Source organism: Myotis davidii, unplaced genomic scaffold (assembly GCF_000327345.1).
Source record: "Myotis davidii unplaced genomic scaffold, ASM32734v1 scaffold914, whole genome shotgun sequence".
NCBI classification, from domain to species: Eukaryota; Metazoa; Chordata; class Mammalia; order Chiroptera; family Vespertilionidae; genus Myotis; species Myotis davidii.
The window spans coordinates 355,231-369,934 of NW_006285484.1; the positions used below are offsets into that span (position 1 = coordinate 355,231).

General features: G+C 43.7%; 1 protein-coding gene across 1 annotated transcript in view; it reads right to left on the minus strand.

Annotated features, from left to right (window-relative positions):
- Window positions 1-14,704, minus strand: part of KIAA2012 (KIAA2012 ortholog) — a 95,627-nt gene that overhangs the window by 5,175 nt on the left and 75,748 nt on the right. Inside the window, 6 exon segments of the mRNA XM_015559093.1 lie at window positions 9-131; window positions 709-911; window positions 2,794-3,134; window positions 5,165-5,282; window positions 6,872-7,037; window positions 8,709-8,799. Of these exon segments, the coding sequence (XP_015414579.1) occupies window positions 9-131; window positions 709-911; window positions 2,794-3,134; window positions 5,165-5,282; window positions 6,872-7,037; window positions 8,709-8,799 (1,042 nt within the window).

The window sequence follows — 14,704 nt, forward strand, 5'->3', positions numbered from 1 at the left end:
GCGCTTGCAGCCTCCTCTGGGACGCCTCCTGCTGCTGCCGGGCCCTCTCCTGGGCCGCCTGCCGCTGCAGCCACTGCTCTCTCCCCTCCTCCTGCCGCTGCCGCTCCTCCTCTTGTTTCTGTTTCCTCAAGCTGAGAGAACACAAGAGGATCAGGGAAATGGCAGGAAAAACGGGCATCCTCGCAGGCGCTGCAGGCCACGTGGAACACCCGCCTCAGAGGAGACTCGGTTTTCCCCAGGGGAAGCAAAACGGGCCTGGAACTAGAAGCCTGGCTGTTTCAGCACAGCTCTGTGCTCTGGGGCGAGGGCCTTCAGTTCCCAGAACTTCCTTTCCCACTTGCATAACACGGATTTTAAAACTCCCATCTCACAGGGCTGCTATGAAGATTGAACGGAGTGAGTCAAGGCCCATGAACAGGTCTAGTGTAAAGCAGACAACGTGGGCAGAGCTCAACAAATGTTTTCTTGACTGAATCGCAGAGCCGTGCCTGGAAGGCCCCGGGGCCCTGCAGTAACCCCTAACGACCAACACACACGCTGCACGTTTTCTTTGGTCCAGGTTATTCCTAGCCTAGCTGAGGATAGAGCAAAATGAGACACGCTGCTTTACTTCGGGGCATGAGCTGCAGAACCAACTTCAACCCTTAACATGGCCTCTTCCTTCTGCTTCCTAACGTGGCCATGGCCTCGGGCTGCGGCTGGACCCACCGGATCTCCTCTGCGCGGCGGCGCTGCTCCAGCTCCAGCTCCTCCTCCATCTTCTCTGCCCGCTGCAGCTGCTCCTGCCGGAGCCGCCTCTGCTCCTCCTGCTCCCTTCTCTTCCTCTCTACCTCCAGCCGTCTCATCTCCGCCCTTTCTGCTCGCTGCCTGTCCCGGAGAGCTTTCTCCTGCTCCCTCTTGGCCAGGAGCGCCTAAGGAACCAGAGAGTTCTTAGTGCGAAGGACTCCGGGGAGCTTGTTTCAGCAGCCAGCCCCCTCTGCCCCAGATGAGGTCGTCTCCGTTCTGAGATGGAGTCATTAAGTTGTGTCCACACTCTGACCTCAGGTGCATACACTGCTGCCACCAGCGTGGGCTCTGGGACCGGACTGACCTGGGTGCAAGTCTCTCTCTTGCTTGCTTCAAGATTTGGAGACCACAGCTTCATTTCTTTGATACCATCTTTCTCTTGGGGCCATGATTGGGATTAACTGGATAGTGAAAGTGTCAACATTATGTTTGGCACAGAATGTTTGTATGTCTAGCCTTCTCACCCCCAGCTGCACAATAGAATCACCTGAGGAGGTTTGAAAAATTACCTGAGACCAAGGCCCCACCCAATTCAATGAAATGATCATATTTAGGGTTTTAAAGAGCGTCTCTGATGAAGCCAGGGCTGAGTACCCCAGATTCTAGATAAAGGCTATTCACCAGGGACAGTCTTAGGTATAGATGGGTCAGACTCACATTTCATTCCAGACAAACCCACTTTTTCCATGAAAGGTTCTTTTTCTCCCTGCTGCCCTTTTGTCAGAAACATGCCCATGAGGGGAAGCTGGAAAGGCAACTAACTCTTCCATGTGTATCCAACTTGGGGTGAAACTTCCTCGCTTTTTAGCCTTTGCAGAGGCAGCATGGAGCTACGGGTTGACAAAAAAAATCTAAGAAATTCTGATATTCCAGCAGGCCCAGAAAAGTTCTGCACACAGTTTGAAATTTCCATCTGCTGTGTAGAGCGGAATTCTGTAACCTAGGCAGCTGGGAGGACTAAGACCTATAAAGCAAACATCTTTCTGAAATCCTTTTTGGAAGACCATGGGCCATAAAATAAATACATAATAATTTAAAATAGTGACAAGAGTTCTGATTTTGGAGTCAAAGGACCTGGGTTTAAGCCTTGGCTCTACTACTCAATGGTTGTATAATCCTGGCAACAGACTTTTAGCTCCTTCAAGCCTCAGTTTCTAGGTCTGTAAAGTGGAACTAATCATACCTAAAAGTGTGGCTGTAAAGATCAGAAGAGATTCAGCAGAGTTGTACCATATGCATGTAATGTAGGCAAGTTTAACCACAGGGGTTCAACTGGGTGTTTTTGTAGAGTTTAAAGAAAGTTTTGGGGGGGTATAGTATTTTTAAATGCAGTTCAGCACTTTCACCTCAGTGGAAGAAATAGCTGAGGAAAAATTGGCTGTTTTGGTCTTATTGAGAGATGTACCTGGAAGGTATTACTTTTGGTTAATTGCAGGGATTTTCAAGGGTAATTTTCCTTATACTCAGTTTTTCTCTTAAATACTTGACATTGGAATCAAGGCCCCTGGAACAAAGTGGCTCTTACATGCAAAAGTACCTTGTAAAGGCAGGTGTGGGAGCCGCCTGTGGGCCAGCTGTGGGCCACTGAAAAGCATACTAGAAAGGAGGTGTATCTATCGCCTTTGGAGGCAAGCAAGGTGTGAGCTTCAGGCCAAGTCAAGAATATGTGCTGGGCTCTGATGGCCTGAACCCACCTTTCCTTGTAACTGTGAGGCCTGTACCCCTTACAGATGGCTCTGTGCCAACTTCCTGCTCTTTAAGGTGGGGGTACATGCCCTGGAAGTTGGGGATCCTCAGAATGCATCATTGCAGAGGGCCTTTGCCACCCTATGATTTTGGCCAGGTCTGGCTTCTTCAGAAAGTCAGTAGGCACCAAAGCCTAGTAAGTAAACCATTCTGCAGTCGAGCCGTTTCTGTAACGGCAGTAGAATGTGGGCAGTTTCCCCACCTCTCCGTTGCACCAGTGAGGACAGAAGTCCCTCTGGCCAGAGCGACGTTGGGTCCTACCTTCGGAGGATCCCCGTGGCTGCTGTCTTCTTCCGAGTCCGTGTTTCCTGTGACAGTCACAGTCGGGGTGGGCGGTGATCTTTCGTCTATGGAAACCTGGCTCTCCTGAGCGTCCGCTCTGGGGAAAAGCCCCGACTCCTCTCCATCAAAGCCCGAAGGAGGGAAACCTCCGTCTGGGGTGCCTTCTTCTGTTCCCTGGGCGTCAGAGACATCAGGCCCCCTCAGCTCCGCTGCTGCATCCCGGCTCCTTTCCTTCTGTGTCCTTTTCCTTTTGACACCTGATTGTTTTCCTTTGGGAATTAGCTCTGGTTTCTTTTTAGCCTTTGGGTCCTTAGACTTTCCTGGGTGAGAAGAGTCAGGGACAGAGGTGTGGCTAAGTAAACGTGATCTCTATGCATCCTTTTCAGTAACTTAAAACAAATACACACACACACACTGAGTGGCCAGATTATTATGACCACCTGATGTTTGTAGGCAAATTAGCTATAATTTCGCACTGACGTTTCTAGAGGGCCAGATCATTATAAACATCTGAATAGCACAACATACCTAAGTATCGTTGCTGATCAGGTTCATCCTATCATGTTGATGGTGTATCCCATTGGAAATGGCTTCTTCCAACAAGACAATGCGCCATGCCACGGTGCTCGTATTGTGCAGGAGTGGTTTCAAGAACATGAGGGAGACTTTACCTTGCTTAGGTGGCCCCCACAATCACCAGATCTCAATCCAATTGAGCATTTGTGGGACGAAGTTAAAAAGCCATCAGGCAGCTGGTTCTACAACCATCAAATCTCACAGAACTGGACAGTGCTCTTCATCAGGCATGGTGTCAGATTCCTCGCATCACCTTTCAACATCTCGTGGAGTCAGTGCCAAGAAGAATCATCGCAGTATTGAAGGCAAAAGGTGGCCCAACGAAGTATTGATGGGGTGGTCATAATAATCTGGCCACTCAGTGTATATTAACTAATATTTAATATGGAACACTTCACAAATTTGCATGTCATCCGAGAGATAGAAACATCATTGATAAGAGAGAATCGTTGATTGGCTGCCTCCTGCATGCTCCATTGGGGATGGAGCCCACAACCTGGGCATGTGCCCTGACTGAGAATCAAACCATGGCCTCCTGGTTCATAGGTCGATGCTCAACCACTGAACCACACCAACCAAGCTTCCAGTAACTTTTTCACGCCAGTGTGCAATGGAATCTCATAGGATGCAGATTCCTGATTCCTACTCCTAGAGTCTGATTTGGTAGGAATCTGCATTCTAACAACCACGCCAAGTGTTTTAAGAAGGGTAGTACACAGGCTACCCTTTGAGACACTGCCTTATTCTACTTGGATCAACTGTAATACAGCAATCTTGCTACTAAAAATGTTCAGTTTCACCCTGACCAATGGTGGGGGCAAGACCTCCAGAGGGGAGGCCTGTGGACACAGCTGGGTGGTCACGCCTCCAGAGGCTGGCTTGAGATGGCAGCTTTGTAACCTGGCAAAGTTTAAGCCTTCCTGGCTCCAAGGACTCTTCCTCAGTTCACCTCTGGGGCTCACAAGTATTTCCTTCTTCCACTCCTGCCACTGCCATCCAAGCCATGGGCTACAACAACATGGACTCACCAAGACTTTAAAAAAGCAAATCTTGAAAATAAATCTGGCCCAGGAGACTATTTAATGCCATCCCTTCTTATACCCTTTGATTTGTTTGGAGGGCATTCTGAATCAGGTGGCCAGAGAGGAACAGGAGCAGTTTTTAAGCTAAAAAAAACCCAGAAGTCTTTGGAAGCACAGGAATGTGAATTCCTCGTAAGAAAAATGGTCGCTGGGTAATCACTCCGAGCTGGTTGCATCCTTTCCCTTCTCAGATGCTCTCCCTGCCCACTTTTCAGATGATGATTTAGTTATTAGGTCATGAGGCCATGGTCATGGCATGTGTTTGGAATCAAATGGCAGGGTCAGGCCCTGGGTCGACCATGATACTGTTGGATCTGTTTGATCTTACGCCAGTCACCCAAACTCTCTCAGCTTCAACACAACATGATATAATAGTAGTTGTTCTATGTGTGAATAATGTAGAATAGTATATAATATTTTTATCAAGATGTGGGGGTGGTATGATATCATGTATGCAGAGCTCCTAATACAGTGGGTACTCAGAAAAGAGGTGCTCATATTATTATCATTCTCTCTCTCAGTGATCACAGGTCTCTAGGCAAGGCCAGTTTCCTCTGCCCCTGTCTACTGAGATATTGATATGACAACACCGTCATAGCCGTGGTGGTCTAGGAGACTCAAAACAGAATTGGTTCCATAGGATCCACACTGATTATCAATGACAACTCCCAGCCCCCAGCACACTCACTTACCAACAACAGTCTTCGTTTCTATGTGGACCTTTCCTTCTCTCTCCCCATTGGGCACCTTAGACTTGTCTGTCTTAGTTCTTTTCTTTCTCTTGACATTGTCAATCGACTCCATCTCCTCCTGAAGGTGAACATGTAAGGAAAGGGACTATGATTCAGGGACCATGATACACGTAGGAAAGGGGGGCGGAAAATCAAAGGAAGATTATGTTGAACAAGATGGAATGGCTTTGAATGGAATGCGTGTGGGTTCCAGATGAAGCAGAAGAGCAGGTCTTGGAGAGTGTGGAGCCTAAGGTTCGGCCTTTGATTTTCAACTACGAGGTATAATTTCACAGGAGAAAAGAGGAATAGAGTGTATTTTATGATCTGCCCCCTTTTTTTGATGCTAAATCATGGTCTACAGAGCAGGATCAAAGTGAAGCAGTTTTCACCTTTGATAGATGGCTGTTGCCACGATTACTGGCTAAGTGGTTTAAATCAAAGCCAGCTTTATTCACTGCTGCATCATTTGCTCACTTCCAGGAAGCCTTAAACTTTCCCCGTAGGCTGGAGCAACATGGAGGTTCCTTCTAAGAGAGAATGGCAGAGCAGGGTCTTAGCTACCCACTCAGCACCTATGATACGGTGACATAATAAGAAATATACATTTGGCCTTCCATCCTCAGTCCGTGGCACAAAGCTCCTAAAACCTGTAATTTCTGGAGCATAAAGGGAGTATGTTTTGTTATTCATACCAGGCTCCTTTCAACAACACCTGAGATTATGTAAATGAGGAGACTTTTGGAAAGTCCCTAAGGAGGGGGGAACTGGTTGCCAAGAGAAGCAACCAGGTGATTAGAGGGTTGGACCTTTTAGCCCCACACCCCCAACCGCAGAGGGGAGAGAAGGGCTGGAGTTTGAGTTAATCGCCCTTCGCCAATGATGTAATCCACCACGTCTGTGTAATGAAGCCTCCAACCAAAGGAGTTCAGAGAGCTGCTGGGTTGTGGACACATCCACATGCGGGGAGGGTGGCAGACCCCAAACTCCATGGGAAAGAAGCTCCTGCAGTTGGGACCATTCTGGACTTTGCCCTATGCATTTCTTCATCTGGCTATTCACTTGTGTCCTTTATCATAAGCTTTGTAATAAATCAGTAATAGCAAAAGTAAAGGTTTCCCTGAGTTTTGTGAGCCATTCTAGCACATTATCAAACCGTTGGGACGGGAGGGTGAGAATCCCCTAGCTAAAGCTTGTTGGTCAGAAGCATAGGCAACCACCTGAGACTCGTGATTGACATCTGAAGTGGGGGCAGTCTGTGGGACTGAGCCCTGAGTGTGTTGGGCCTGCACGAACTCCGGGTAGTTAGTGTCAGAATTGAGGCGTAGGACACCCAGTTGGTGTCCTCGAGAGCTGGAGAATTGGTTGTTGTGAGGAGAACCCCCACACATTTGGTGTCAGAGGTGGTGTAGGCGTAGGAAAACGGAAGTTTCCTTTTAGTACCTTTGTAGGAATTAGAAACAGGCACTCTGTCCTTCAGGGGGATGCAGCCCAGTGCTGAGGGGCAGGACATGGTGAGCAGGCCAAAGACTGGATTTCAGCTCCAATTCGCTGGCTTTGTCAGGTGCCTTTATATAGTAAGAAATCTACACAGCGATGGCGGGAGCCCTGCTGGGAGCATGAACCAGGTGGGGCTTTGTGACCAAGCTCCTAGGTCTTTACACTCACACGACTGATGCTGGCTGGTGTTTGCTGCTTGGACAATCTTGGTTTCGTCTTCCCTTCTTTTTTCTTTGGAAGAAGAGGTGTGTCGACAGGACCCAACCTCCCTGGGGACTCAGGCCCAGGTTCTGCGAGGCTTCTGTGCAGATGGAATATGTCATCATCTTTGCCCCTTTGAAAAAAACAAACGAACAGGACCAAACTAAAGAGAAAACTCTGGCAGACAAGGAAGAGAGAATGTGAACATTGACTGAGCACCTGTGCTCTGTCATTTCACATACCTGGCCATTTCTCACACTTGGTGGGCATTTCATACACTTGGCCATTTCTCACACTTGGTGGGCATTTCCCACACTTGACCATTTCACACACCTGGCCACTTCACACACTCGACCATTTCACACACCTGGCCATTTCTCACACTTGGTGGGCATTTCAAACACTTGACCATTTCACACACCTGGCCATTTCACACACTTGGCCATTTCCCACACTCACCATTTCACATACCTGGCCATTTCACACACCTGGCCATTTCTCACACTTGGTGGGCATTTCAAACACTTGACCATTTCACACACCTGGCCATTTCACACACCTGGCCATTTCACACACCTGGCCATTTCCCACACTCAACCATTTCACACACCTGGCCATTTCACACACTTGGTGGGCATTTCACACACTTAGCCTGAATAAGGAAGATGAGAAAGTTTGGTCTTCCCTTTTGGGATTGTCTCAGGCTCAATTCTAAAACTTAGGTAGCAGGGAAAATAGTTTGCCTCTTTGGGATTGCATGTTTACATCCTCAATTGAATGACATCAGATTATGTAACTGAAATTTCTTCTACCAGAGGCATAGCTGAAAAATAAGGTGACCTTTAAGAAAGATCGCATAAGAAGATGCAACTACCCATCCATTCCTTCATGCCCTTGGAATTCTATTCTTGGTCAAATTCAGTCACTAAAAGGTCAAGTGCTGTGTTAGTTTGAGCCCCAATAGAATTGTTGTCACCGACAGTGTGCCTTGTGGACAACTGACTTATTTTCTCTGGGTGAAAAGGTCATTAGAAACAGCCACATGGATTTCAGGAACAGCGCAGCTACAGCTACTGTGTGCCAGGCCTGGCTCTGGGCACTTTCTTTTGTAGGTACATCAGTATTATATTTATTGTGCTGTGCTAGCACAGGGCCTTACTATAGAAACTTCAGAAATATTTGTCCAATGAGGTAAATGGAATTTTCCTGTAAATATATGAGTCTTTAAATCATTCAATGTCACTCTATAAAAACCCACAGAGGTATCCTTTAGAATTTAGGTCTGGGAAAACATTTATTTTCCCTGAGGAACAGGTATGCTGTAAATGAGAACCGCAAACCTGACCGTGTTGCTTTTTCCCTTCCACATTCAGGAATCTCTGTATCAAGCCTGAAAGTCTGCTCTTTAATCACACTGTCTATAATGACTTTTGTGGAGTGTTGGTATTCTTTTTTCCTTTCCTCCTGATTAAACAATTTTTTTGTTCTCTCTCTCTCTCTCTCTCCCTCTCTTTCGATGGTATTTTTCTGAATTAAGAAAATAAACAAGCCCGGCCAGTGAGGGTCAGTGGTTAAGTGTCAACCAGGAGGTCATGGTTTGATTCCAGGTCAGGGCACATGCCCAGGGTTGCAGGCTCCATCCCCAGTGTGGGGTGTGCAGGAGGCAGCCAATCAATGATTTTCTCTCATCATTGTTGTTTCTATCTCTCTCTCCCTCTCCCTTCCTCTCCGAAATCCATAAAATATATATTAAAAACAAAATAAAAGCAGAGAAGTCCACGTCATTCCAACTTTGAACACTTACGCCTTTTGGACAGTGTCTGCCTCCGGCCTCTGGATGTTTTCAGCCCAGGGAGCACTGAGAGGGTCCGGGGTCACAGTCCTGGGCTCTGGGTCTGTGAAAACAGAGAGCATCCTTCATCAGCAAAGGACAACAGTCAGTGATCCCAAACATGGGAAAATGTCTACCTGGTAAGCAGTCATCAGCATGCAAATTAGAACAGTGAGAGAAGTTGTACCTAGGAAATTAGCAAATACTGCAGAAATCAGTGCTGGCCATGACATTAAAATCAGTAAGACCCTTTGGGAAAGTATGCATCAAGAACCAGAGAAATGTCTGGTCTTTGATTAGGAATCTCACTCCTGGGTATTTATCATAAGAAAATAATTCAAAGGAGGAAATAGCCTTTTGTACCGACTTATTTATTACAACTTTATTATTAATAGTAAAAAATTAAAAACAGCTCAACAATGGGAGATTGGGGAAGTAATTTATGATGCAGTAATTTGACATTTAAAATTATGGTTGTAAGATAAATGAGCAGTATGGAAGATATTATACAATGACAATATAAACTACAGTATGTTAGAATTATGTAAAATATGTATGTAGATGAATAAGGTCTGGAGGAGAAAATAGAAAAAAATAGATTGGAAGGTTTGTGTGTACTTATATTTTTCTTAAAACCTTGTGTGGTGATAACATTGAAAAGGAAATTGATTAAAAAACACACAAATGTTGTTGTAGGAGGAAGGCTCATGCAGGTCACACAGTTGGTACTCTTCGCTGGGGACACCAAAGACCATACTGTGTAGCTCTTTTAAAATGAGAAGACTCTCTAGATTAAGACTTGATATTGGACAATCGGCTAGCTTTTATTTTAGTTACTATAAACAATTTTTAAATGATGGTTATTGCAAAAATTTGGAAAACACAAAAAAGCATAAAGAAGAACCCCCCCCCCCCCCATACACACATAACTATTAGAATGACTAAAATGAAAAAGACCGACTACACAAGAGTTGACAAGGACACGGAGGAACTGGAATTCTCATACACTGCTGGCTGGATTGTAAAATGATACAACCACTTAGGAAAATAGTTTGACAGTTTCTTAAGAAATTAAATATTAACCCTAGCTGGTTTGGCTCAGTGGATAGAGTGTTGGCCTGTGGACTGAAGGGTCCCAGGTTCGATTCTGGCCAAGGGCACATGCCCGGGTTGTGGGCTCGATCCCCAGTAGGGGGCATGCAGGAGGCAGCCAATCAATGATTCTCTCTTATTATGGATGTTTCTGTCTCTCTCTCCCTCTTCCTTCCTCTCTGAAATCAATAAAGAAATATATTTAAAAAAAGAAATTAAATATTATATATATCATGTCATCTACCCATTATACTTTCAGGTATTTTATCCAACAGAAATGAAAGCCTATGTTCATACAAAGACCTGTACACAAATGTGCATAGTAATAGTTCATTTGTAATAATTGAAAACTTGAAACAGCCCATATGTCCATCAACAGGGGAATGATGAACAAACTGGTGTGTATATACAATGCAATACTCCTCCGCAGTAAGAAGGAATGAAATAGTGATACACTCAACAACATGGATGGATTTCAAAAGAACTATGTGGTGGAAGAAACAAGACAAAAAAGAGTACATATGGTATGATTCCATTTGCATAAAATTCTAGAAAAGTAAATGAATCTATAGTGACAGAAAGCAGATCAGTGATTGTCTGGGGATGAGGGTGGCTGAAGGGGTGGGCATGAGGAAATGTTTGGGAGTGATAAATGTTTTATCTCGATTGTGGTGAGTGATTTCATGGGTGTATACATATATCAAAACTTACGTAGTAAGTCTCAAAAGTTCTCCTCACGAGAAAAAAATTGTTAACTATATGAGCTGATGTATGCTAACTAAACTTATTGTGATAATCACTTTGCAATCTATACATATATCAAATCATTATGTTATTCACCTTAAACTAATACAGTGTTGTAAGTCTATATCCTCATAAAATGGGAAAACTCAAAATCATAGCTATGTTTAATGTTTCAATGACAGCCAATTTTGTAATTATACAAAATTAAAATCTAAGAAAAAGCAAAGTTGACTGCATTAAAATCTTTAAAAAAAAATCTTTATTGTTGTGTTACATATGTCTCCCTTTCCCCCCATTGTGCATTAAGAACTTTGCAGGAGCCCTAACTGGGTTGGCTCAGTGGATAGAGCGTCGGTCTGCGGACCGAAAGGTCACAGGTTCGATTCCGGCCAAGTGCATGTACCTTGGTTGCAGGCACATCCCCAGTAGGAATTGTGCAGGAGGCAGCTGATCGATGTTTCTCGCTCATCGATGTTTCTAACTATCCCTTTCCCTTCCTTTCTGTAAGAAATCAATAAAATATATTTTTTTAAAAAAAGATCTTTGCAGGAAAAAAATAAATCGTAATATTGAACACAACAAAACCTATCTAATTGTACAATTTAAGTAGGTCCCATTTATGTATGTTAATCGTCCCTGGATAAAGCCGCTAAAAGCCTAACAAAATATATATTAATACAATAAAGTGCTTAAAACAGCGCTGGCACCTGGTAAATAACAACAACAACAAGTACCTCACCCATAATCACTCTGCCCTGATACAGCTGCTGCAGAGAATTTGGCATATTTATTTTCACGTACATATACGAATTATACACTAACATTTTAATAGAATTGATAAATAGTGTATACATAATTTTAATGTACTTCTATGTTATTATACTTTCCTGTATCATAAGTATTCTTAAAAATGACTTTAATAGCAGCACAGCATTTCATCATATGGATGTACTATAAATGACTAAAACCAAACATGTCACTTTTGAAATATTTACTACCTGCTGGCATTGTGTTAGGTGCTGGGAATATAGTGGTGAGTAGGACGGACACACACCCTGGCCTCAGGGTCTGGTGGGGAAGATGGATGTTAACAGCAAACAAAACAAAACTAAAACTAAAAATCTTTTTGAAGGTCGGACTCTAATATTCAATCCCCGTATTTTTCTCATTCTCTTTGAGCAATAGATGCTTGCACGAATTAATTTATTTCTTTTAATTTTATTTAAAGGTATTATAATTTAATGAAAGATTTGAAAAGAAAAAGTCACCCTGCCAGCATCAGTCTCTTAATAATACAGTTAATCTATCTTTCCGTGTTCAATTGTTGTTCCAGTGCCCCCCACCCCAGAGCCTCTTTCCAACTTGGGCTTCCTTCTGCCATTCCCACACCTTAAGGGCGGCGTATACACCAACCTGCAGGCTTTGGAGTGGGGACAAAACTGAATGCACAAGGTCGTTGAGGACACTGAGAAGTTGACTGAAGTGGAATCTTGGAATTTATTTTGTCTTGAATAGCATGTAATATTAACAGAGCATGACAGCTGATTATAGTATTTTCGTGATAACGGGAATTCTGTGAGGGTGTCTTTCGTTAGCATGGCTGGCTCAAAAAAAGCTGTGTCATTGGACAGCCACTGCTCCCCACAGCTATTCTGAACAGGGCATGACAGGACCAGCAGAGGGCGCGTTTGTATTGACCAAGAGCTGAGGTTCTACACCGGTGTCATCTCACCATTTTGATTAGAATCGAAACCCCGTCCGTTTTGGGATGGGAACCACAGCAAGGTGATTTTTTTTTCTCTCTCTAATAAAATAACCTGATATTTAGGAAGTACTGAAATAACCAAGGCAGTATTTTGAATTACATTTACAACTTCTCACTGTATTAAAAAATCTGTAAAATATTTTAAGAATGCAGAGTATAGAAAAAATACTGCATCATGATTACCCATGTACTCAGCACCTAACTTTGTGAAATCTTAACATTTCGCCATATTTGATTCACATTTTCCCCAAACTAATAAATAAATAAATAAACAAACAGTTCAAGACTTCATGCTATCACATACAATGTCACTTCCCTCACTCTCTCCCCCAGAGATAACCATTTTCTTCAACGTGGTACTTACCAGTTGACAGGGTTCAAAACATGCTATTCCAAACTATGTCACCTTGGCGTATTGAGTATTTTAAGCTGAAGGACCCTGAGAAACAGCGGGTACAGAAAGGACTCCCACCTCCGTGTTATCCCTGAAGCAGGTCAGGTGAGGGGCCCTCCCTTTAGGAACAGAGCATCCTGGTCCCTGGAGACAGCCCTTTCTTTCCCCACTGTTTTAAATGCCACTTTTGCCATATGTGCGTGCACCCCCCCCCAATTCTCTATACTCTTCTGTCTGTCTCTAAGCAATATCATTTAGCTTTAAAGTAAATTTTAATATTTTGTTGAGCAAACTCTTCCACTTTTCAAAATCGTCTTGGCATTTTTGACTCCTCTTTATGACTTTCGGGATCAACTTACCATGTTCCACCAAACACCCTATTGGGGCATTTTTAAAAATTGGAATTGAGCCCCGCCAATTTGTGTGGCTCAGTGGTTGAGCATCGATCTGTGAACCAGGAGGTCACGGTTTGGTTCCCAGTCAGGGCACATGCCCAGGTTGCAGGCTCAGTCCCCAGTGTGAGATGTGCAGGAGGCAGCTGATCGATGTTTCTCTCTCATCGATGTTTCTGACTCTCTATCCCTCTCCGTTCCTCTCTGTGAAAAATCAATAAAATATATTTTAAGATCAGCTGCCTCCTGCACATCCACTACTGGGGATGTGCCCGCAACCCAGGTACATGCCCTTGACCGGAATCGAACCTGGGACCTTTTAGTCCGCAGGCCGACGCTCTATCCACTGAGCCAAACCGGTTTCGGCAATAAAAAAATATTTTTAAAAAATTGGCATTGCATTGAATTTATGGACTAATTTAGGGAGAATTGTCATCTTTATGATAGTAAATCTTCCTATCTACTAGTATGAACATTATATATAGCATTATATGGAAAACTGTATGTATTCAGGTCTATTTTTATTTATTTTAATACAATTTTATCGTTTCTTCATGAAACTGACATGCCCTTTTTTAGATTTATTGCTAAGATATATATATATATACACACATACACACACATAATTTAAAAATTACATTTTTCCTGCCTTCCTACATAAACTGTACCACTGGATAACTAAATAGTAGAAGAGGGAAGTTTCTTTCTGTAAGAGTTTCCCAAATAATAAGTGATGAAAGAACGATAGAATTTCACCATCATTATTTTGCACCCTCTCATGGATGAAAGCATAAGTAATGGTTGGCATCATGAAGAGACAAGCAAATATTAAGTGTCCTGATGGAAGAACACACGCCCTCCATGAAGTGGACTTGCCAAAAGGAAAAACCAAACCTGTCTGTGACCAAGTCTCTAGAGCTAAATACTAACTTAAAGGAAATACAGAAGACAGAGGAACCTGTGAAACTACACCATGAGGATGCAACCAGCAACATCTAAATTGAGAGAAACTCTACAGAACAAGTGACTCAATTTCCTAAAAATAAACTAAAGGGGAGGCAGGAATGGAGGGGAACCTATAAATTAAATAAGACTTAAAGGTCATATAACCCATTGCAATGAATTCTAAAAACAATTGTGAAACAATTAGAACATTGAAAAAATTGATTGAATATTCAAGTACATTAAAGAATAATTCTAATTCTTAGATGCAATAGTGATATTGCTATGGTTATGTCAAAAGAGTCTTTTCTTATCTTTTAGAGATACATACTCAAGTATATGGTAAAAGGATATGAGCCTGAAGAACAGGGTCGGGGAACCAAGATGGTGGCATAGGTTAACGCTGGAGTTTGCTGCCTTGAACAACCACTTCAAAAGTGAAACTAAAAGACGGAACGGACACCACCCAGAACCACAGGAACACGGGCTGAGTGGAAGTCCTACAACTAGGAGGAAAGAGAAACGCATACGGACCCTCAGAGGAGGCGCAGTGCTGAAGTCAAATTCTGAGGTGCGGAGTGCGCGCGGAGCGGGCTGGCGACGGAGGGCGCGGTTGGGGTTTTCAATCGGGAGGGAGACG